We start from the raw sequence: 24,375 nt of genomic DNA, 5'->3' as shown, positions 1-24,375 counted from the left end.
CTACAGCCCTGTATAAAACAATAACAGTTATTACTGACATTCACAAATACACTATATATGTAAATATTTCCATACCTTAACCGAACATGAGATGTTTTACATTGTGTTTGTTTATTCAGGACAGCGCGTGCTATTGTTTCTCTGTTATCAGCCATCTAGCAGCAGGGTTTTTCTGTAGGATTACTGGTAGGAAGTCAGCTGTGTGTAGGAAACAATTGCCCCTTTGAATACAACTCACCCTCATTTTGGGCCTCACACTATACAGAAGAGGTTTCCAAACTCAGCCTTTACAGTCCAGGTTTTAAGGCTATACATGCTTGAGCACAGGTGACTTCATTAGCACCTCAGTCAATTTGATTTAACCATCTGGACTCAAGCATAGATATCCTTATAACCTGGACTGTAATGGTGGAGTTTGGCAACCTCTGCTATACAGTATCGAGCCAACAGCCTGTCTTATCCTCAACTCTACACTGTGTGAAATGGAGAAAAATCTATTTAAACCATTCCTCCTGGGGATTAGCTGGGTGGGTTAAGGACAGTGAAAGTACAAAAAGCAGATGGGAAAGTTTATCTACCTTTGATTTTTCAGCATTTATATACATCTTTTCCTTTAATTGCAGTCAGCGATTTGTGGAATCAGTGTTCTTTTTTTTTAGTAATTCAGACAAGTTGCACATTGTAAACATTTATTTAAAATCAGATTTGTAAACAAAACGTACAAAATACAAACTCGTAAAAAAAAAAGTCTTATACAAACACTAAATAAACACAAACACACAACCAAAAAAGTGCTCTCGGGAAAAAAAAAACAAGTGAATTGCACATTTTATATTTGGAATATTGTAACTCAGTCAATCCCGGCCAGTTATAGAAATCACTGTATATAACACACCTATTGGTAAGTTTGTCTTTCACACACCAAACAATAAAACCACAAACATTTAATTTTCTAAATATGGCGAGCGCAAGTCTAGCTGCCCAAGCAGCGCAAATTGCATTGTAAAGGGAAAATGTAGATGTTGCTGCCTGCAGTGGAGTCAGCTATTGTCATGAAAATCTATCTTATCAATTCATATTTATATTGTTTCATTACACAAAATGGCTGCCATGGTGTATGAGTGACTGGGACATTGTGCTGCCTGAGGTGACTGGTGAACCTTCTTCCTTCCGAAAAGCTATTATAAATGTTTGTGTATGTGTAATGTGCACTCTGGCCCTCATTCAGAGCCACTCGTAAGCGGCCGCTCGTTCGTTATGAGCGAAGTTCGCATATCTGCGCATGCGTACGGATTGTAATACGCATGTGTGAACCAGTCAGTGCGGCCAAAAATCATTTGTTCGCTAAATAGCGAATGCCTACTATTTTGAGTGACAGGAGGAGGCATGTGTGGGTGGTAACAGGGGAAGGTGCTTGAAAACGGGGAGTGGAGATCCGAACGCAGGCGTGCTTAAGGGTCAAAACTGCTCGCAAGATAGCGGTAGGAAAAACCAACCACAAGAATAGCGAGCAGTTCATACGCTGTTCGATGTACTCGATTAATCTAATAAATAGCAGACATGACGTATGGTGCGAGCGGCCAGGGGGCGTATTTTTCAAAATTACAACCGCAAGTTTTGATCGCTCGTTCAGACATAGAGGCGTGAACAGACCGCAAAAAGACGAACGGTTCATTTTAATAGCCACCCCCTTTTTTCTGAACGAGCGAGTGCAAATAGCGTCCGGCTCTGAATCAGACCCTCTGTGTAATGTGCATATATCTACCTTAATCTCTATCAGATCTATCACCAATATACTGTATAACCCAAGAATTTAGACTGTATAATTAACTCTGTACTAAACCTACTGCCTGAAGCAGCTCTTTATAGACAGACACATGCTGGGTGCCAGGTATACATGGTGTTTGCAATATGCAAGAGCGCTGAGAATGGGAAGGAGGTGGGTACTGATCACCCGGGTCCGGCACTGTCTGAGAGGTCTGGCAGGAAGGCCCAGCAAGCTGTGGAGTAGGTGAAATGTCCCCCGACGCAGCGCGCATGCTGCAAAGGGGGCTCACCGGCCCCTCAGGATCTGTCTTCTAGTATTTCTCATCACGTAATAATAATCCCTAAGGGTCATGACCACACCTCCCAGAATGTAACCACTCCCCCTTCTCTCCTGGGCCCGCGGTTTATCTTGGTGACCGTGTGGCAATATGCCATAGACATAACATTGTACAGTGTAATATAAGGATAAAGCAATATCTCTCTTGCCATAAGTGGACTACGGTCACATCAGCTTGTCTGTCTGGTATGATAGCAATATTTTGGATTTGGCACATTAAAGGACAATGATACCACCCTGATAGGAAGTTTATAAAGGAGTGCGACTAGTCCAAAATGGGCCCAAGCGACTAATTGAAAATAAAACTCTATAGGGGGAGATTTATCAAATCTTGGAGACAGATAGTGGAGTGAGATACATAAAAGTACCAACCAATCAACTTCTGTCATTTTATGGACTGTGCTAGAAAAGCTACTTGGTTGCTATGAGCAACTTCTCCACATTATCTCTCTCCAAGATTTGATAAATCTCCCCCTATGACAGAAAAACCTTGATATTGTGGAATAAAATCAAGGAAAACAAAGTGAAATTTACTTTTTAGACTAGGGTAGATGTACTAACCCGAGGAGAGAGATAAAGTGGGCGGAGATAAACCAACCTAACTGACATTTTTCAAACACATCCTGCAACATGACAGTTAGGAGCTGATTGGTTGGCACTTTGGGCCTGATTCAGAGCCGAACGCTCTGACCAGAGCGCTCGCTCTGAATCAGGGCCCTCCTCCATGAAAATGGAGCGGCCTCCTGGCCGCTCGTATAGCTGTGGGTGACCACCCACAGCATATACGAGCATCCAAAAAGATGGTCGCAATGGTCTCGACCATCGGACTTGCGACGGAGACCCTGCGGTAGGGTCTCCCAGCCACAAGCCCTGGAGTGATTTTGGCTCTATCAGAGCCAAAATCACTCCCACTGACATCACTAGTGATGTCAGTGGGGCCGGCTTCAGACGGCACGCCCACCAAAGGGGACGTGCTGTCAATCAACATCGACAGCACGCCCCCTTTGGTGCGAGACCCGGAGCGATGGAAAGCCCGTCGCTCCCCGGGTCTCGCACATGCGCACGACGGAGCTCCCTCCATCGTGCGCACGCGCAGTGGGGAACATCGACCCACTTGCGAGCGTACTGCCGCTCGCGAGTGGGTCTGAATGACCCCCTTTATCTCTCGCCAAGGCTCCCCCAAGGTTCTTCTCATGTAAAGTATCTAGCCTATCTGTGCTTGCGGTTCAGCTCATCCATTTTTGGCTGTTGTAAACATATTATTCCTGTCAGTAAGGCTGTGCTAATATTATATAAAATGAATGCTCAGCCGTATTGTGTTATTTTGTTTTTGCTTTTTTTTTTTTCTAAAGAATAAAGTCCATGTTTATGGAAATCTAAAAAATTTGTGTATTTTCAAATGACAATTGCTCATTAGATGCACTCTCCAGTGCAGCGTATCTAACATTACTTACCAGAGCACAACGCTGTATTCTGACTGCTTATGGGGAGTTGGGGATCTATGGGGAGGTATGGCAGGGCCGTAACCAGGGTAGTGCAGCCTCTGCCATGGCACAGGGCACTAAAAGACAGGGGGCGCTGTTTGGGCGTGTCAGTTTCCTGTATATTATCACTCTCAATTGTAGCTTCCTCTTATTTCATCCCCAGCATCTCCTGGCCTCCCCTATCTCTTCCCTGGTCCTTCCCCGTAAGGCTATTCCCCTTTTTTGGGTGTGTTCTGTCCCTATTTAAAAAATGGGGGGGCGCCAATGCTCTTTCTGGCACAGGGCACCAAAAAGTCTAGTTACGGCTCTGAGGTATGGTATGGTGCATAGACTACATCAGCAAATTTGATGAGTATAAACAGCAAGTATACCTCCATAATACAATCCGTCCCCAGATTAGACTCCACAACAGGGTGTATTCACTGGCGTTTTACTATACCAATGTAGACGGAAGATCAACGCAAGAGGGCATTAAGTATTAAACTAATAAATATTTTGAGACAGAGCCGTAACTAGACTTTTTGGTGCCTTGTGACATCGAGAACATTGGCGCCAGCCATTTTTTCAACAGGGAGATAGGGATGCTGGGGATAAAACAAGAGGAAGCTACAAGTGAGAATGATAATAAACAGGGAAAGTGACAGGCCCAAACAGTGCCCCCTGCCCTGCGGTGACCTGTGCCATGGCACTGGTCACACTAACCTAGTTATGGCCCTGTTTTGAGAGTACTAGTTGAAAATATATATTAACTTGACTACTCTTACCCTGTATAATGATTTCACATCACACTATGAATACATCTACGATAACCTCATCTAATAATAATACATACCACACAGACAGCAACGACTCATGTAATGAATAATGTACACCGAGCATAACCAGAAATAGATTTCGGTGCTTGAAAACTACATCTTATAATAATACTGTTTTGTTTCATAATCCAGAACCAGTGGGTGATATTTATGCGCAGTTGTCTGAGATTTTAGGTACCGCGCATGCGTCCCGTTGGTTATCGCAGGGGACGCAGAATGAATTTTGCCGCAGAGAGAGGTAATTCCTGAGAGGCACAGATGTGTCCTCGCACATCTTCGCCGCCTCTGCGACTTGTCGTGGCAGGGAAGTCGCGTGCCTGCGAATGGTCGCATGCATCTTATTCGCTCCCGCGATCCATAGGACTGCATGATGCGAATGCTGCCATGGCCTGGCACGTTGTGGCGTACTCGTGCGCGGTAATTCACAAGTCTCAATGCTTGTGCACGTTTGCTGTATTGGCGGCAAAGATAAGTGAGGATACATCTATAGTAGGGAGGGGTGGCTGGGCAGGCGCAGACGTGTCGCCGCCAGCGGGTGCGTCTTTTTTCACAGTTGTGCTGGCGGCCATGTTCTGACGGACATTCTGTGCAGGCATAGGGCTGCTCTAATGTCCAATGGTGCGACAGTCCTGCCTCCGATGGGGCGCACATTGGCGGATCAGAGCCGCAGCTGGTGGGCGTCAAAGTACAAATCCCATCGGATGCGGCATTAGCAAAGTAGAAAAGGCGCAGTCGCAGCTGCATTAGTTTCCATCTCTGAATCCTGCCCTATAATGCCTTTATGTGTATGTCACACTATAAGGGGTACATTTACTAAGATGGGAGTTCTATTAAGAAGTGATGTTGCCCATAGCAACCAATCAGATTCTACTTCTCATTTATCTAGCACCTTCTAGAATAAAATACCTGGAATCTGATTGGTTGCTATGGGAAACATCACTTCATAATAGAACTCCCATCTTAGTAAGGGTCATTAACAAAACACAGAAGCAGATGCTCTATTGTTACGTCACAAGTTTACAGCCGAACAAATATTCTCTGTACAGTGCTGCGCAAAATGGTGGCGTTATATAAACACACGGTAATAATAATACTGTGTTTCACTGGTTATACAGATAAGTTCATTGATTTGGGGACCAAAATGATGGCTTCTGTTAGGTACAAAAATGTAAGAAGAGTTAGACGGGCCACGGAGTCCTCTTTGCTAGCTGCGGTTTAAGCGCAGGCGTGGGCCAAACCTTACACTGATTTGCAGAAATAAGCGTTCATATCACAATTAGGGCACATGAACGTGCCCGTGGAGGGCAATTTCCAGCAAAAGGACTTAAGTTCTCTGAAACCACTGAGAATCCTCGGAGATCAGGCACTGCCCTCATGCTTACACAGGTTGAGTCTCCTATATCCAAATATTCCAAAATCCGGAATATTCCGAAATACAGAATATTTTTAGCATGACCAAGATAGTGACACCTTTTGCTTTTTGATGGTTCAATGTACACAAACTTTGTTTAAACCACATAATTATTGAAAATATTGTATAAAAATACCTGCAGGCTCTGTGTATAAGGTGTATATAAAACATAAATGCATTCTGTGTTCAGATTTGGGTCCCATTCCCAAGATATTTAATTATGATATGCAAATATTCCAAAATACGGAATATTCCGATATCTAAAATACCCAGGCATTTTGCATATGAGAGACCAAACCTGTATAATGATACATACTTTGCGCCAAGGAGAGAACTATAACGGGTTAAATTAATAAAGGTGATTCCATCCTGTAGCATCTGCCAACTGCAAAACTAGGCATTTCCAAAGATGGCGAAATGCGTGAGCACTTTGACATATGAACTTGGCGGATAAGCTGGCACACTTGTTCCTGCCACTGGGGAAATACTATTGGAGGCCTGGTATATAAAGCGGCTGATTCTGAGTCGCAGGCAAAGTGGCTGTACTACATTATGCTAATATGAGATTCCTTGGAGCTAATGTGAAGGATCGTCCGTCTGCAATCGGAAACCGAAGCCGCCAATCGATTGATCGCCAACTGCCGTAACTGTAATCATTAGTATCGGCACTTCGACCATACTTGGTACAAGAGCAGGCTTGCCTTCCCCGTATGCACAGCTCAGAATCGCACTGAGCTTTAGAAACACGCCCGTGACACTCGCGGTAATGTCATGGTGGTTCTGCGCACTCACACTGTCGCCGCCCCAAACCTCCCAATTTCAGACAGATCCAGCAAACATGGGACGGATATATGCAAAATTGCATATATTCGACATAGGATCAGCCCCAAGCATTGTAGGCGTGCAAAACCTGTGGTTTCTACGTTTGTTGTATTTTTTATGAATATATTTTGCCCACCACTAGAGGTCGCTGATTACACATACATTACAGGATCCTCTATCAACCCCGCCCATCACCACCAACTGGGCACTGGATCTGCCAATTCGTTTTATTGTATTATTTAATTTTGTTTCTGATCTTAACTTCTTACTCTGTAAAAGTTATAAAGTTGGTATCGGGCAGACCAACAAATAAAAATTATAATTAACCAGCATAGTTACTCATTATTAATTCAGACATCATAGACACGTGTAATTTTCATGGTTCAAACCACATGGAAAATAAAATGGAATCAAAATAAAAAAAAACTGCTGTCGATATCATCAAACGCAACAATAATCAGCTGATTTTCACTCAAATAAAATAACAATTGCGCGCTTAACAATAGAATATTATAACTATTAAATACTGTACAAAGTGACAATAGGTGACGGAGCAGTCTATAAAATAGTCAATGTGCATGACCATAAGTGGGCTCACAAAACGATGGCTGCCATTGTGTAAAGGTGATAGGGTCCATTTTCGGAAATACCTTATCACCATTCTGTTAAGTGTACAGTAACTTTACGCTTCTTTGCCTGAAGAGGTCTGTGGAGCGCCGTATTAGGGACAGCTCAGGGTCACATCTTGTAGAACCAACACCCGGCTGGCACCGTAAACTCCCATTAATAATCCATCACCTGTTTTCGTCAGACTTCTCATCCCCAGACTCTTTGCTGCAGGTACCTGAGCGCAGATCCTTGTCACACAGCTAATACTCATTAGAGCGGTCATAGCTGAGATACCGTATCAGTCTGCATGGAAGAGGCAAGGTGTCCAGCAATTTAATGCGATTGCTTCCTATCACGTTCCGCACTTTCAGGCGACACAAGTGCGCTAGGGGCCGAGGAGGTTCTACAAGAGAAACAAGATCTGTAAGCCTGGGAGATTCAATCAGAACGCATGGGGGCTCCATTGCAGCTGGGAACAGACCCATTCATAAACTAGACCACAGAACTGACTTTTGTTCACCCAGGACAGCTGGAAGCGCTGGTCTACTCACCAGGGGGTAAACTGTGTAAGCAGCGGGTTTGCTGAGGTTTACAAACCCCTGCACATCACCAGCAAATTGAAGCACCAACGCACTGAATTTACTATTCAGCAGTTCTGATGAGGTTTTGATGTCTATCTGTGTTAGGGTGGTTTTGTGGAGTGTCTTTCCTGGGGTTTTGACCAAGTTGCCATAAAACCACCTTTAAATCTAAATTTAAATGTTCTGTGCTCAAATGTAAGATAGCAGCTCAATAAGGTTAAAATATAGTGGCATATGTAAATGAGCGCTGTAAAGCATAATAATCATACAAACAAACACATAAAAAACATACAATTATTAATGTTTATAGTCTTTTTGAGACTAATTGGAAGTGGTGGCTATAGTGCCACAAATTGACCGTTGGTGTAACGAGTCCGTGGTGTCGGTCTCCGTCTGTGCTATCTCTACCTTACCACCAGTGGTGTTTACCTTCTCCAAACGATAGCTTCTAGCGTGTCTTGGCCATTGTAGTTGCCGCGGCGCTGGGAGATGACGTCAGACGCCGTCCGCCTCACGGGTCTTCACGGTGGGTATACCGCTCGGTCTGGTACTTAAGCTATCCATACTTCCTTCCTTACCCAATGCATTTCGGACCACTTCTGGTCCTTGAAAAAGGACCGAAACGCGTTGGTTAAGGAAGGAAGTGTGGAGAGCTTAAGAACCAGACCGAGCGGTATACCCACCACGAAGACCCGTGAGGTGGCCGGCGTCTGACTTCATCTCCCAGCGCTGCGGCAACTACATCGGCCAAGACACGCTAGAAGCTATCGTTTGGAGAAGGTAAACACCACCGGTGGTAAGGTAGGGATAGCACAGGCGGACACCTTTTAATCTGCCATTAAACCTCCACGTTTATCTGACCAATCAGAAGGCCTAGCCAGGAATAGTAAATATGGGGTTTCTAATGGGGAAAACATTGATGATTCTTCGATGTTCTATTGTATCCTAAAGTCTGGGTTTTCTGCGGATTGGGGCAGTTGAGCTTTAGTAAATCAGCGGGAAGCAGTCCCCAACAGTAAAATGACAGATAAACCCCAAAAATTGCAAAACCCCTGTTTAGTAAATACACCCTAAGTACCCATTTATATATGACCGCTCATAGCATATATGTTGTTACGGTATGCATTTTTTAAAATATAATTTAAAAGATATTGCTTCATCATCCAGCTCTATATTGGGGATGTAGTTAGGAAGCCTGCAGTCCAAATGCCGACCGCCGGCTTTCCGACTGTGAAATCCCGGGCATGGCAATAATGACAGGCGTCTAAATACCGACGCCTATCATCAGCCCCACGCCGAAATCCTGACGCCCAGCATACCGATCATAGATAAGCCGAGTGTCGGGAGCGCTTAGCCGCAGGAGGGGAGAGTTAGGGACTCCCGGGGGGACTTAGGGTCAGGAACCTCCCCGGGAGGGTTAGGTTTAGGCTAGGGGAAAGGGGGGGGTTAGGGTCAGGCCCCACCGGGGGAAGGTCAGGCTTAGGCGCCCCCGGGAGGGTTAGGTTTAGGGTGCAGGGAGGGGGGGTTAGGTTTAGGTACTATGGGGTGGTTAGAATTAGGCAGTGGGGGGGAGGTTAGGGTTAGACACCCCTAAGGGAGGGTTAGGTTTGGGGGGGAGGGGGAGGGTTAGCAATAGCCGGTCTCAGAACACACAATATTGTACTGACCTGATTTAATTTTAATGCACTCCCAGTCGGCATAGCTGTCTAGATGTTCTTGTAGGCGTGAACACAGCTTCACATTCCCCACATAATCCAGGAGGACGTCTATAATGGGTCCAGCCCAGCGGCTAAATTCAGGAGTAGAAACCATCTCACAGAACTGGAAAATATTAACAAGTAATTACTAAATAACGTGTATACACCTATTAAAAATATGCTAATGCCTTCCATAGCTTAGCGGGGCATAGGGACGACCGCTGCTACCTTCTCATATCTGTCCAATAACACACAACGGCGTATACATCGGTAACATCGATGCAAATCGCTGACTACCTGTCACTCACTTTGAGAATGGATCCTCTGGGCCTAATTCAGACCCACTCGCGAGCGCTCGCAAGCGGGTCGATGTTGCCCAAGTGCGCATGCGCACGAGGGAGCCGGCTCCGTCGTGCGCATGCGCGAGACCCGAATAACGCCGGCCAAGCCGTCGTTATGGGTCTCGCACCAAAGGGGGCGGGCTGTCGATGGTGAGTGACAGCACGCCCCCTTTCGTGGGCATGCCGGGGGCGTGGCTGCCCAGACGGAGGCGTTCCCATGGGAACACCTACCATCTGGGGCCGGCCCCACTGACATCACTAGTGATGTCAGTGGGAGTGTTATTGGCTCTGATAGAGCCAAAAGCACTCCAGGGCTTGCGGCAGCGAGACCCTACTGCAACGGTCTCGTCGCAAGCCCGATGGTCACGATGGTCTTGACCATCGCGACCTTCACTTTGGCCGCTCGCTATAGCTGTGGGTGGTCACCCACAGCTATGCGAGCGGCCAGAAGGCCGCTCCAAAAAGGAGGAGGGACGGCCCTGATTCAGAGCGAGCGCTCTGTCAGAGCGTCCGGGTCTGAATCAGGGCCTCTGTGCAGGTGTGATCGCAGAGCAGTCGTGCGCAGTGCAGCTGACACACATGCGCAATGGCAAACAATTGATCGATCTGCGTAAAAATTGGCATTGCGTACATATCTGAATCAGGCCCACAGTCATTTTGTCTCCATAAAATACACATTTCTGTAGTGCACATATGTGAGCCTATAATGTACATATTTGCACATCCTATACTTGCCGTCCATCATGCTTGGATGGTCATACCGCGATGTGCAAGAGTTGGTGAGCATAAACTCAGTTCAGCAATGGTGTGACCATAGGCATATATATATATATATATATATATATATATATATATATATATATATATATGTGTGTGTGTGTAGTATGTAATCCCGACAGTGGAAGCCCGGCAGGGGTGAAGATCCCGATCGCTAATAAGGTAAGTATAACTAACCCTATTTTCCCCCCTAACCCTCCCATAGGGGTGCCTAACCCTAACCTCCCCGCCTCCAAGTGCCTAAACCTAACCCCCCCGTTCCCGCAGCCTAAATCAAAGACTCCCGGGGGGGTGCCTAACCCTAACTTCCCCCTGGGGATGCCTAACCCTAACCCCCTCTTCCCCTAGCCTAACCCTAACCCTCCCGGGGCTGGTGCCTAACCCTAAGTCCCCCAGGGAGCCCTGACACCTAACCCTCCCAACCCCGCGGCTGTCCTTTGTTTGGTATGTCGTTTGGTATGCCGGGCATCGAGCTCCTGGCGTAGGTCTAATGACAGGCGTTGGGATTTCGACGCCTGTCCTTAGTACCTTGCTGGGATTTCACAGTTCGGAAGCCAGCGGTCGGCATTTAGACCGTTGGCTTCCTGATTGCATATATATAAAATGGGTGTAGGGTGCAAACCGCACACACTGCTTACTTACCTTGTGCCAGCAAGCGGGTTCCTCCTCCTTTGCGGTGACATTTTCCCAGTGGCTTCTTCCTGGAAGATGTCATCTTTGCTCTCTTGTGCGCAGATTTCCGAATATCGCTGGGAATATGGCACCGCAGAGGAGGAGGGTCCTGCTTGCCAGCACTAGGTAAGATTTGGAGCATGGGCGGCCCCACTGCTTGGAAAAGTAAAGATCATTTCTTGCTGCGACTGTACCTGCACAATTTTGGGCTGTTTATGCTGTTGGGGTATATGATCCTGTTCCCGGTTAACCTCAATGGCAGGATGAGTCCTATTTCCATATTCACATGTAAAACAGGACTCTGCATCACAGCCCAGATCCATGACGTATTTCAACAAACTCAGATACTTCATGGAGAACATGATGGAGGCTGGGAAGGAGGTGGGGTGGGTGGAGATGTAGGCGTTAATATTCGCCCCATGGTCTAGGAGCATCTTCATGGTGGTTAGACAGCCCTGCCGTATGGAGATCAGCAGCGGATTGATAATATCTATGTTGGGATTGGCGCCAGCTTCCAGGAGCATTTGCGTGGTGTTAATATTGTTATTCATGACTGCAAAGTACAGCGCAGTGCTGCGCCTGTCCTCGTACAGCCTGGCCCGGTCATAGGAAAGGGTGGCGTTGACATCGTAGCCGGCATTCATCAGCTCTTCCAAGATGTCATCATTGTTGCGCTCTGCGGCTATGTGGAGGGGGCTTATGCCGCTTCTCTTAACTCGCGTACGACTCGTCACTGGGATGAGCATTGAAACAATCCTACAAGAAAGATGTAAAATGCAGTTTACAGCTTAATCTCATTTGCATATCTTATCAGCATACAATGCAGCATTGATTTAATGACCAATATACAGAGCAGATCCCCATGTGAGCACTATTAGTGCAGAGTCCAGCAACAGCGCAGACCACCAGCCCAGGTCTAATGCTGGCTACGCACACCGCAATACCGTACGGGAGGCCAGGCATTTGGCCCGGGTGTTTTACGTTATGTCAACATGGTTCTGGATGTCAACAGTCAAAGTGTCAACATGGACGGTATGTTGACATTTAGCATGTCGACGTACAGAAATGCCGATATGATCATAACATTGCCATTACTTTATGCCGACATGTCAGCCGTCAGAATGTCATTTTTTTCACTATATTAGTCTAACGCTAAACCTAAATGTAGCACTAAAATGTACTGTCCATGTTGTGACTGTCGACATGCACAAAATTGACATAATGCTTATGTAAACATTTCTGTATGTCGACATGTTACATGTCAACATATGCCCAAGTTGACATTCTGGTGTTGACATTATGACTGGGTACATTTGTCTATTTCCCCCATATAGTATACCCTGCCCCAATAATGCTAAACTCCCCATTAGCCTTCATGCCACATCCTCAAACCACTGCCCCGGGAGACTATTGCCACATATCACACAGGGGCCTATTCATCATCACTTCTTTTCACAAAAGCAGGTGACAATGCACATCTTCACCTGCAATTGTAGGAATGAAGTTATCAGGCCATTCATGAAGAAGGTAACACAGAAGATATCACAGATACAGAAGTAGCTGCGATACTAACCACGGGGACAACTGCTTTTCGGAGCAGTTGTCCCCTCACCGGAGCAATGATGAATTGCTCCGGTGTCACGTTTCCCCCACTGCAAGTTGTATACATAAGTATCCCTCGCAGCGAGTCCAATACTTCATCATGATGAATAGGCCCCAGAGACTCTGGCCGTCTGCAGGATAGTTCCCTCTGCCCAAGGATATACCGGCCTATTTATTAATATTTATGAAAAGGCCAGAAAAGTTACATTCCTCATCACCACATAGCCCAGCGATTTGGCATGCCCCAGATACCGAGACACAGGCTCCAGTAAGAGCCTGTCCTGGTGAAGTATAAATAGCGAAGTGATTACTTACATGATCACTTTACTTCTAGGTTTGGACCCGGCAGTGGCAATGCATATGCGTGGCTATCCAGGTGGACATGGTCGAGCGGTAATTACTGGAGAGGGGTCCTAAGCAGTGATCTACGGAAAAAATATGTAATGGGCAAGCAGCGCCATCTAAAGAGTGTATTAGGTAACGCAGCCAAGCTCTGAAAAGCTAACTTTTAAGGGCCTATTTATTAAACACCTATCTACCACAGCAATAAGCTGTCTTATATATATATATATATATATATATATATATATATATTAGGGGTGAGCGGGTTCGGATTTCTGAAATCCGAACCCCCCCGAGCCCCCCCGATCCGAGTCAGGCTCGACTTTTCCCGCCTGACTCGGATCTGAAATCGAGGCAAAACGTCATCATCCCGCCTTCCGAGTCTCGCGGGTTTTGGATCCTATATAAGGTACCCGCGTCGGCGCCATTTTCTCACTCGGCTGTGGACAGTGAAGAGGGAGGGTGGGAGTTAGGACTGTGTAGTGTAGTGTAGTGTAGTGTAGTGTAGTGCTGCTGTTGTCCACTACTTCAAAGTCCATAGGGGCTGGCTGTGTTGTGCTGTGCTGCTGTTGTTAATAGGGGCTGTGTCCACTACTTCAAAGTCCATAGGGGCTGGCTGGACTGTGTTGTGCAGTCAGTTCTCCATAGGGGCTGTGTCCACTCCAAAGTCCTGTGCAGTGTCCCAGACCTAAAGGGGTGCTGTAGTGTTGTCCAGGGGGTGCTCTGTCCATCAGGGGTGCTCCCCCCAAGTGCTAAAAAAATAATATATTTTCTGTGTTTGTGAATTGTGTGCGCAGTAGCCGCACGTGCATCAACAAAGTAGTGCCAAGCGTGCGCCTGTGTCATAAGTAAAGGGCCGGCTGGCTTGACCGTTAAAGGGTGCTGTAACCCCCGAAAGTACACTCCAGTCCAAACCAAAAAAAAATTATTTTCTGTGTTTGTGAATTGTGTGCGCAGTAGCCGCACGTGCATCAACAAAGTAGTGCCAAGCGTGCGCCTGTGTCATAAGTAAAGGGCCGGCTGGCTTGACCGTTAAAGGGTGCTGTAACCCCCGAAAGTACACTCCAGTCCAAACCAAAAAAAAATTATTTTCTGTGTTTGTGAATTGTGTGCGCAGTAGCCGCACGTGCATCAACAAAGTAGTGCCAAGCGTGCGCCTGTGTCATAAGTAAAGGGCCGGCTGGCTTGACCGTTAAGGGTGCTGTAACCCCCGAGAGTACACTCCAGTCCAAACCAAAAAAAAAAATTATTTTCTGTGTTTGTGAATTGTGTGCGCAGTAGCCGCACGTGCATCAACAAAGTAGTGCCAAGCGTGCGCCTGTGTCATAAGTAAAGGGCCGGCTGGCTTGACCGTTAAAGGGTGCTGTAACCCCCGAAAGTACACTCCAGTCCAAACCAAAAAAAAATTATTTTCTGTGTTTGTGAATTGTGTGCGCAGTAGCCGCACGTGCATCAACAAAGTAGTGCCAAGCGTGCGCCTGTGTCATAAGTAAAGGGCCGGCTGGCTTGACCGTTAAGGGTGCTGTAACCCCCGAAAGTACACTCCAGTCCAAACCAAAAAATAAATTATTTTCTGTGTTTGTGAATTGTGTGCGCAGTAGCCGCACGTGCATCAACAAAGTAGTGCCAAGCGTGCGCCTGTGTCATAAGTAAAGGGCCGGCTGGCTTGACCGTTAAGGGTGCTGTAACCCCCGAGAGTACACTCCAGTCCAAACCAAAAAAAAAAATTATTTTCTGTGTTTGTGAATTGTGTGCGCAGTAGCCGCACGTGCATCAACAAAGTAGTGCCAAGTGTGCGCCTGTGTCATAAGTAAAGGGCCGGCTGGCTTGACCGTTAAAGGGTGCTGTAACCCCCAAAGTACACTCCAGTCCAAACCAAAAAAAAAATTATTTTCTGTGTTTGTGAATTGTGTGCGCAGTAGCCGCACGTGCATCAACAAAGTAGTGCCAAGCGTTGCGCCTGTGTCATAAGTAAAGGGCCGGCTGGCTTGACCGTTAAAGGGTGCTGTAACCCCCGAAAGTACACTCCAGTCCAAACCAAAAAAAAAATTATTTTCTGTGTTTAGCCGCACGTATATATCAAATCGATATAACATAAATGGAGGACCAAACTTTCTCCGATAAAAATAAAATAGAGAAAGATCAAGAACCACTTCCTCCTAGTGCTGAAGCTGCTGCCACTAGTCATGACATAGACGATAACATGCCATCAACGTCGTCTGCCAAGGCCGATGCCCAATGTCATAGTAGAGGGCACATACAATCCCAAATGGCAAAGTTCAGGAAAATGACCTTGAAAAAGACATTTAAATCAGCTGAAGAGAAACGTAAACTTGCCAATATGCCATTTACGACACGGAGTGGCAAGGAACGGCTAAGGTCGATCCCTAGTATGTTCATGACTAGTGGTTCAGCTTCACATGACGATGGAAGCCCTCCTCCCACTAAAAAAATCAAAAGAGTTAAGCTGGCAAAAGCACAGCGAAGAACTGTGCTTTCTAAGAAGATATCACAAATCCCCAAGGAGAGTCCAAGTGTGGTGGTGGTTGCGATGCCTGACCTTCCCAGCACTGGACGGGAAGAGGTGGCTCTTTCCACCATTTGCACGCCCCCTGCAAGTGCTGAAAGGAGCACCCACAGTCCACTTGCTGATATGCAAATTGAAGATGTCACTGTTGAAGTACAACAGGATGAGGATACTGGTGTAGCTGGCGCTGAGGAGGAAGTTGGCGAGGAGGATTCTGATGGTGATGTGGTTTGTTTAAATCAGGCTCCGGGGGAGACAGTTGTTGTCCGTGGGATGAAAAAGCCCATCACGGTCATGCCTGGGCAGAAGACCAAACATTCCACCTCTTTGGTCTGGCAATATTTCTATCCAAATCCGGACAACAACTGTCTTGCCATATGTACCATATGTAAAGGTGAAATAAGTAGGGGTAGGGACGTCAACCACCTAGGAACATCCTCCCTTATACGGCACCTGCAGCGCGTTCATAAAAAGTTACTGTCAAGTTCAGAAACTTTGGCTAAGACCGTAAGCAGTCCAGGGACACCTAAATCCCGTTGTCCTGTTGTATCCAAGCGCCTGCAAACCCCACCGTCAACTCCCTCCTCGTCAATTTCCTCCTTAGTCAGGATCGGAAGTAGTCCTGCAGGCCATGTCACTGGCATGACTGACTCTCCTATCCGGGATTCCTCTGGAGGATCCTGCATTGCTACGCCTACTGCTGCCGCTGCTGCTGTTGCTGCTGCTGGGAGTCGTTCATCATCCCAGAGAGGAAGTAGGAACACCACTACTTTTACTAAACAATTGACCCTCCAACAGTCCTTAGCGAGGAGGATGAAGTACGACAGCAGCCATCCTGAAGCAAAACGTATAACTGAGGCCTTGACTGCTATGTTGGTGTTAGACGTGCGTCCGGTATCCGCCATTAGTGCAGTGGGATTTAGACAATTGATGGAGGTAGTGTGTCCCCGGTTCCAAATCCCGTCTAGATTCCACTTCACTAGGCAGGCGATACCGAGACTGTACAGAAACGTCAGAAAAAGTGTCCTCAGTGTCCTGAAAAATGCCGTTGTACACAATGTCCACTTAACCACGGACATGTGGACAAGTGGAACAGGGCAGACTAAGGACTATATGACTGTGACAGCCCACTGGGTAGATGTATCACCTTACGCAGCAACAGCAGCAGCGTCACCAGTAGCAGCATCTCAGAAACGCCAGCTCGTTACAAGGCAGGCTACGCTGTGTATCACCGGTTTCAGTAAGAGGCACACCGCCGACAACCTCTTAGAGAAACTGAGGGAAATCATCGCCCAGTGGCTTACCCCACTTAGACTCTCCTGGGGATTTGTGATATCTGACAACGCCACCAATATTGTGCGGGCATTACATCTGGGCAAATTCCAGCACGTCCCATGTTTTGCTCACACAATAAACTTGGTGGTGCAGAATTTTCTGAAAAGCGACAGGGGCGTGCAGGAGACGCTTTGGGTGGCCCGAAAAATTTCTGGCCACTTTCGCCATTCAGCGACTGCGTGCCGAAGACTGGAGCGCCAGCAAACACTCTTGAACCTGCCCCGCCATCACCTGAAGCAAGAGGTTGTGACGCGGTGGAACTCAACCCTCTATATGCTTCAGAGGATGGAGGAGCAGCAAAAGGCCATACAAGCCTATACATCCACCTATGACATAGGCAAAGGAGGGGGTATGCACCTGACTCAAGCGCAGTGGAGAATGATTTCCGTGTTGTGCAAGGTTCTCCAGCCCTTCGAACTTGCCACACGTGAAGTCAGTTCAGACACAGCCAGCTTGAGTCAGGTCATTCCCCTCATCAGGCTTTTGCAGAAGCAGCTGGAGAAAGTGAAGGAGGAGCTAAGACGGAGCGATTCCGCTCGGCATGTGGGACTTGTGGATGAAGCCCTTCATTCGCTTTGCCAGGATTCCAGGGTGGTCAATCTGTTGAAATCAGACCACTACATTTTGGCCACCGTGCTTGATCCTAGGTTTAAAGCCTATGTGGTGTCTCTCTTTCCGGCCGACACAAGCCTGCAGAGGTGCAAAGACCTGCTGGTGAACACACTGTCAGCTGAAGCGGAACGTGACACGTCAACGGCTCCTTCTTCATTTTCTCCCGCAACTGGGGCTGCCAGGAAAAAACTTAGGTATCCTAAGCAACCCGCTGGCGGTGATGCAGGGCAGGCAGGACCAAGTTTGGACATCTGGTCCGGGCTGAAGGACCTGGCAACAATTTCTGACATGTCTACTGTCACTGCATATGATACTGTCACCATTGACAGAATGGTGGAGGATTACATCGGTGACAGCATCCAAGTAGGCATGTCAGACAGTCCATACCTGTACTGGCAGGAAAAAGAGGCAATTTGGAGGCCCCTGTACAAGCTGGCTCTATTTTACCTGAGTTGCCCCCCCTCCAGTGTGTACTCCGAAAGAGTGTTTAGTGCAGCCGGGAACCTTGTCAGTGAAAGGCGTAGGAGGTTGCTTCCACAGAATGTGGAGAAGATGATGTTCATCAAAATGAATTATCAGCTCTTCCAGGGAGACCAGCCTCCAGAAGGTACAGAGGGACCTGTGGTGGTGGATTCAAGTGGGGACGAGTTAATACTTTGTGAGGATGAGGATGTACACACTGAAGAGGGTGAGGAATCGGTGGATGAGGAGGATGAGGATGACATCTTGCCTCCGTAGAGCCAGTTTGTGCAGGGACACATTAATTGCCAGCTTGTTTTGTGGGGGCCCAAACGAACCAATCATTTCAGCCACAGTTGTGTGGCAGACCCTGGCGCTGAAATGATTGATTTGTTAAAGTGTGCATGTCCTGTTTATACAACATAAGGGTGGGTGGGAGGGCCCAAGGACAATTCCATCTTGCACTTCTTTTTTTTCTTTGCATTATGTACAGTTTGGGGCCTAGTTTTTCTAACTGCCATCCTGTCTGCCACTGCAGTGTCACTCCTAGATGGGTCACGTGTTTGTGCCGCCCACTCGTGTCGCTTAGCATAGTCATCCAGCTACCTCGGTGCAACCTTTTGGACATGAAAACACTATTGTGAGGTGTGAGGTGTTCAGAATAGACTGGAAATGAGTGGAAATTAAGGTTATTGAGGTTAATAATAGCATAGGAGCAGAGAAACCAACAAATTCTGTGATTTTAGCTGTTTTTATGCTTTTTAAAAAAAAAATACAGATCCAAAACACAAAACCCAGAACCCAAAACACGGAAGGGTGGTTTTGGCAAAACCAATCCAGATCCAAAACACGAAGAAAGATCCAGATCCAAAACCAAAACACAAAACACGAAAAGTGGCCGGTGCACACCCCTAATATATATATATATATATAAACAAAGACAGCAAAACATTTTTTTTTATTAAAATTAATGAATTAAACAGTAGTGCGTTATTTTCTTCCGTTATTATCAAAATCTTTACTCCCAGGAACCAATAACGAGCCAGCGGAAACAAGCTTTTTGGGACACACATCTCCTACCACAAAGCTCTCCTGAGCAGGTAGAAAGTCTCACTGGTAAAATCACCTCCAATGAGGTTGATCAAGCTATTAAATCCCAAAAAACATTCAAAACTCCAGGTCCTGATGGCCTCAGTGTAGAATTTTTTTAAATCTTACGCCCCCGTATAACTGAGTCCTTAACAAATATGTTTAACACTTTTTATTAGATGGAGGGTCTCTCCCTCAGTATTTTAATTTTTTCCACTGTAAAAGTTCTTCCAAAGCAAGGAAGAGATCCCCTATTGCCCTCTTCATACAGACCTATATCTCTACTCAATGGAGACTTTAAATTGCTGACGAAAATACTGTCTGAGAGGCTTAAGGTGATACTTCCATCGATCATACACTCAGACCAAACTGGGTTTGTATGGGGCAGGAGCTCAGTCACAAACATTAGGAAAGTCCTCGTTGTGCTACAATCCTCGCAGGGGGCTGAGATAGGTGATCCCAGGTCCCTACTATCTCTTGATGCAGAAAAAGCTTTAGACTTGGTGACCTGGGATCAATTGTTTGAATCTTTAAGCCGTTTTGGCATACCCCTTTCTTTTGTAGAGATTATAATGAAATTATATACTTCCCCTATCACCAGGATTCTTACCAACAGATACATGTCACCCCCTTTCTGTATTCAAAGAGGAACGAGGCAGGGATGTCCATTATGTAAATGTCAAAGGCATTACTAGTGGGGACCAGGAGTGTAAATTAACCTTATTTGCGGATGATATGTTGATCTTCATCTCAAATCCTTAATGTACCATCCTTGCAATTCTAGATACAATCTCCGCCTTCAGCTCTTTTGCAGGTTACCGCAACAATATAGACAAATCAGAACTACTTCCCCCCCCCTCATAATTCTACCCAGGTCCTTTTTATATACCATGTTTTATATGTTATTTTTGTATCACTCTCTTTTCCTAATAAGCCCCCCATAGCGTCTCAGGATTACGATAATTATTGTGCAATGTGAACTGCTAGGTATAATCATTTGCATGTTATAGACTTTATGCTCCAATATATTATACTGATAATTTAATGTAATACATGTAATTTTTGCTACTCTTATGTATCCAGATTGATATATTTTTCCGGTATCTGGCTTTGTATATTTTTTATACATCTTGTGTCATTAACAATCTATATTTGTTTTAAATTGAAAAACAAGAAGCAGTAATTTTATATTTGTTTACTTCAAGAAATAATAGTTTATTTTTCTTTGAATGTGTTATTGTGCGTAATTCTTGAATAATATGATGTACACTGAATAACAATTTTTTCACTGCTCAATAAACAGATTTACAAAAAAATCAAATGCCACTATCGAAGCCTGCCGCCATGTGTCGGTGGTGAAAGCATCGCTGTGATACTTGTTGCCGGTGCGGTGACTGCCAGAAATAACGGTGGCAACCACATTATTAGATAGGGCATAGTGGAAATAAGCCCCTTCACCAGCACACAGAGCTATTTTCGCCAGCACAGAGGACTTTTACCTTTGTTAAATAATCCCCGTAGTTACAGCTTTATAGTAAATAGGTAACGTAGAGAAAACACTATAAATATGTACAGTACTTAGGGGTTGAGTATGAAATACCGGTAGTCGGGATGCCAGCGTGTATCCCGACAGGGGTACGTATCTATGCTAACCCTCCTCCCTTTTGCCCCTAACCCTCCATGTTAGTGCCTAAACCTAACCCACCCCTTTAGTGCCTAACCCCCCATAGTGGTGCCTAAACCTAACCCCCCCCCCCCTGTCCGTAGCCTTACCCTAACCCCCCCTGAAGCCTAACCCCCCCCTTGTGTCTAAACCTAACCCGCCCCCACAGCTGACACCTAACCCGGCCCCTCTATATTTACGTTCGGGATGCCGGCTGTCAGGATTCCAGTGCCGGACTTTCAACAGCCGGCATCCCGTCCATCAGCAACGTAACTACAGTACAGTATATCACCTAAGAAAGGCAAAGAACCAATTTAAAAAATTCTGATTATAGCACCTTTACATTATTTTTATGTTGAAAGAACTACAGCATGCAGAATAAGCATTTCTCCTGATGTTATATAATACCGCCAGGGGCAGAACTATGGGGGACAATGGAGGCGCCTGCCGCCGGGCTCCAGCACTGAAGGGGGCACCTCCTCCACTGTCCACAACATATTCACCCCACTTAGAGCTGTAACTATGTACCCGGAGTGTACCGTCACAGCCGCCCAATACATGGCACCTCTTCCCGGCACCTGAGAAGCCACCATACACTAGTGGAGAGCTCCATGTCAGACCATCAGCTGCTGCCTTCGTCTATCTATAGTCTGAGAATTGCTACATTACAGTGTCAGCGGCTGTGAAGGGGGTGGGGGGTACACCAAATTATAACTTGCCTCCGGGCGTCTGGGTTGAACTTACGCCACTGAATACCGCTCTCCCTCTTCTATTGTAAAATGAGACAATTTCACCAGTGCATATAGGTAATGGTGGTAATACTATACTAGACTTACATCACAATAAGGTTGTCGTTACACTTGTCAGAGTTACTGTTTGTAATGTATCCGCCTGGCATTCACAAGAGACCGTAAGCAAATGTTTGGATTTCGATGAGTTGCGGAGCAGATAGATAGGTTCTGACAGCCCCTGTAACATGGAAATGCCTTTCCCCCTGCATGCTTACATCCATCTGTGCTATAGATGCAGTTACATGTTTAAAAACAGCCCGAATTCCTGAGAGGTGACATAAGACCCCCACATGACTGCAGGACAGGGTTGCTGTTAGTATTACGAGTGCCAGATGCATTACTCATTATTTGCTAAATTTTCAAGACCTGTCAGTTTAATCTCTATTTCCTCATGTTAGAAACATGTGGGGTGTTTTGTGGGGGCTGAGATCATGCACAAGAGGAGTAGGGGGGGACGGGACGGGGCAGGGGGACTCACTTGTCGTTGTCACGCTTCTTGGAGGCAATGTGGATGGGCAGGAACCCGTCCTTGTTGTGTTTGTTAGCATCAGCTCCTTGCGACAAGAGAAACTCTACGATGTGGCCGTGTCCGTGTTTACTGGCCTCAAACAGCGCGCTGGCGTTGTCGTTCGCCTGGGTGTTTATGTCAGCTCCTGAGGGGAGAAAAGCTCAGTCAGAACGACAAACCAAATGTCACATTCGAAGACTTATTTAGAAACATGGTGTATGCAGACAGGTGCTGTAACCCGTAGCAACCAATATAGAGCTCGTTTTCATTCTTAAAGTGGTTAGGCTACAGTTGGAGCAGCACTTATTGAGGCATCTATCTGACCCGGATGCATCAATAAACAAGATAATTAAGACTGATTATTACTTTTAGTATACAGTGTTTATAAAGCATGACACAGAGATGTACAAGTGAGGTTAAAGGTAATCAAAAATGACAGACTTCTAAAATCAAAACACAAAGAGACATTAACGAACCACAAAAAATTGTGTGCCTGCAATAGATACAATAGAAAGTCCTATTGCTGAATAGTATGGCGCTATTACTGTGGAGGTGACGAGGATGGTCTATGTATTAACTCAAAGGTAACATTACCTCAAAACTCTATACCCTAGCGCAGTGGTTCATAAACTCGGTCCTCAAGGAACCCTAACAGTCCAGGTTTTAAGGATGACCATGCTTGACCACAGGTGACTTAATTAGTACCTCAGCCAATTTGATTTAACCACTTGTGCTTAACAATGGATATCTCCAAAACCTGAACTGTTGGGGTGCCTTGAGGACCGCACTTGGCAACTTCTGCCCTAATAAACACGTACCGCGCCATTTTCCCAGAGACAGCAGTACTGTGCATGCACAAATCACCTGGAAAATGGCCGCCGCCATTTTCCTAGTGATTTCTGCTGCTCTGCAACGCCAGCTCAGCACTGCAGAGCAGCACTACGGACGGGTAAGTATAGGACTAACGGGTGCAGCGTGCACATTCTGCACCCATTATAGATATGCCCCTGATTTTATGTATCGGGGTTACTGTATGTAACAACAGCCTATTGCAGGATATATCAGAGATATCGCCTGCAAAATTCTAATTAGCGCCACAGAACACACTCGCTATTGTTTTCAGTGGGATCTCTGATAAGTTACGCTTGCGCTCATTGGCTAACGCCATCTTCAGACGGTTTTAGCCATTTTGTGTCTGTGGCGATCCCTCTCCAACAGCGTCCTTCCTCTTTGATGAGCATTTTCAAAAGATTTTCCCGCCCATGCGTGACTTTAAGGCCTCACATGGGCATTGTCAGAAACAGCAGTGAAATGATAATGATGACATTAACTTCAACGCCAAGATCTTCGTCAGGACAGTTTCTTATTGGTGCAGCTGTCCTGACCAGAGATCTTTGAGAACATTATTTTATTTCTTAGAGAAAACTGAATTATTTTTATTTTCAATATTACTTATATATATTTTTGATCACATTGTGGACCTCATTCAGAGGCGGTCGTTAGTTGCAAGTGGTCGCACTGAATCAGGGCGGCCGCTTGCATCCTGAACGGCTGCCTCCTTGTCGATCGTTAAGCTGTGGGTTACCACCCACAGCTTAACGACCGACCAGGTTGATGGTCGCGATGGTGATCACCATCGCGACCATCGGGGCTTACGACCAGACCCTAAGGTTGGGTCTGGGCACTCGTAAGCCCCAGGAAGCTTTCTGATGTCAGTGCGGCCGCCCACAAAACGGTAGGAGTTCGTAAAGGAATGCCTCCGTTTTGGAAACCACCCCCCCCGGCCCTACTACCAAACGGGGGTAGCCGTAATCAACAGCGACAGCCGCCCCTTTGGTAGCGAGCTCCGGAGCAACAGAGTTTCTCTGCGCAGGCCTAACCATCGAGTCGGTTACGAGCGCATCGGCACTCGCGACCGACTCTGACTAAGGTCCTGTGGGAGCAGAATTATCACTGTTTTCAGCTAGTGTTGGATGTTTGACACTCACCGCATTTCACTATGTATCGCAATGCGTCCAGTTGTCCGCTCTCTGCTGCCACAAACAGTGGTGTGATACCGTAACAGTTCTTGGCTTCGATCTTCGCCCCGCCCTTCACCAAGATATCGATGATGTCCAGGTCATTTCTCGCCACC

General features: G+C 46.3%; 1 protein-coding gene across 1 annotated transcript in view; it reads right to left on the bottom strand.

The window, feature by feature from the left end:
• Nucleotides 1-678: 678 nt before the first annotated feature.
• ASB2 (ankyrin repeat and SOCS box containing 2) overlaps nucleotides 679-24,375 on the bottom strand; it is a 75,817-nt gene continuing 52,120 nt past the window's right edge. Inside the window, 5 exon segments of the mRNA XM_088464343.1 lie at nucleotides 679-7,648; nucleotides 9,494-9,647; nucleotides 11,508-12,069; nucleotides 22,212-22,386; nucleotides 24,230-24,374. Coding sequence (XP_088320469.1) covers nucleotides 7,506-7,648; nucleotides 9,494-9,647; nucleotides 11,508-12,069; nucleotides 22,212-22,386; nucleotides 24,230-24,374 — 1,179 coding nt within the window. The 3' untranslated portion in view covers nucleotides 679-7,505.

This window comes from Taudactylus pleione, unplaced genomic scaffold, assembly GCF_031769625.1.
Source record: "Taudactylus pleione unplaced genomic scaffold, aTauple2 ptg001661l, whole genome shotgun sequence".
NCBI classification, from domain to species: domain Eukaryota; kingdom Metazoa; phylum Chordata; class Amphibia; order Anura; family Myobatrachidae; genus Taudactylus; species Taudactylus pleione.
This window is presented reverse-complemented; position numbering and strand designations above follow the sequence as displayed.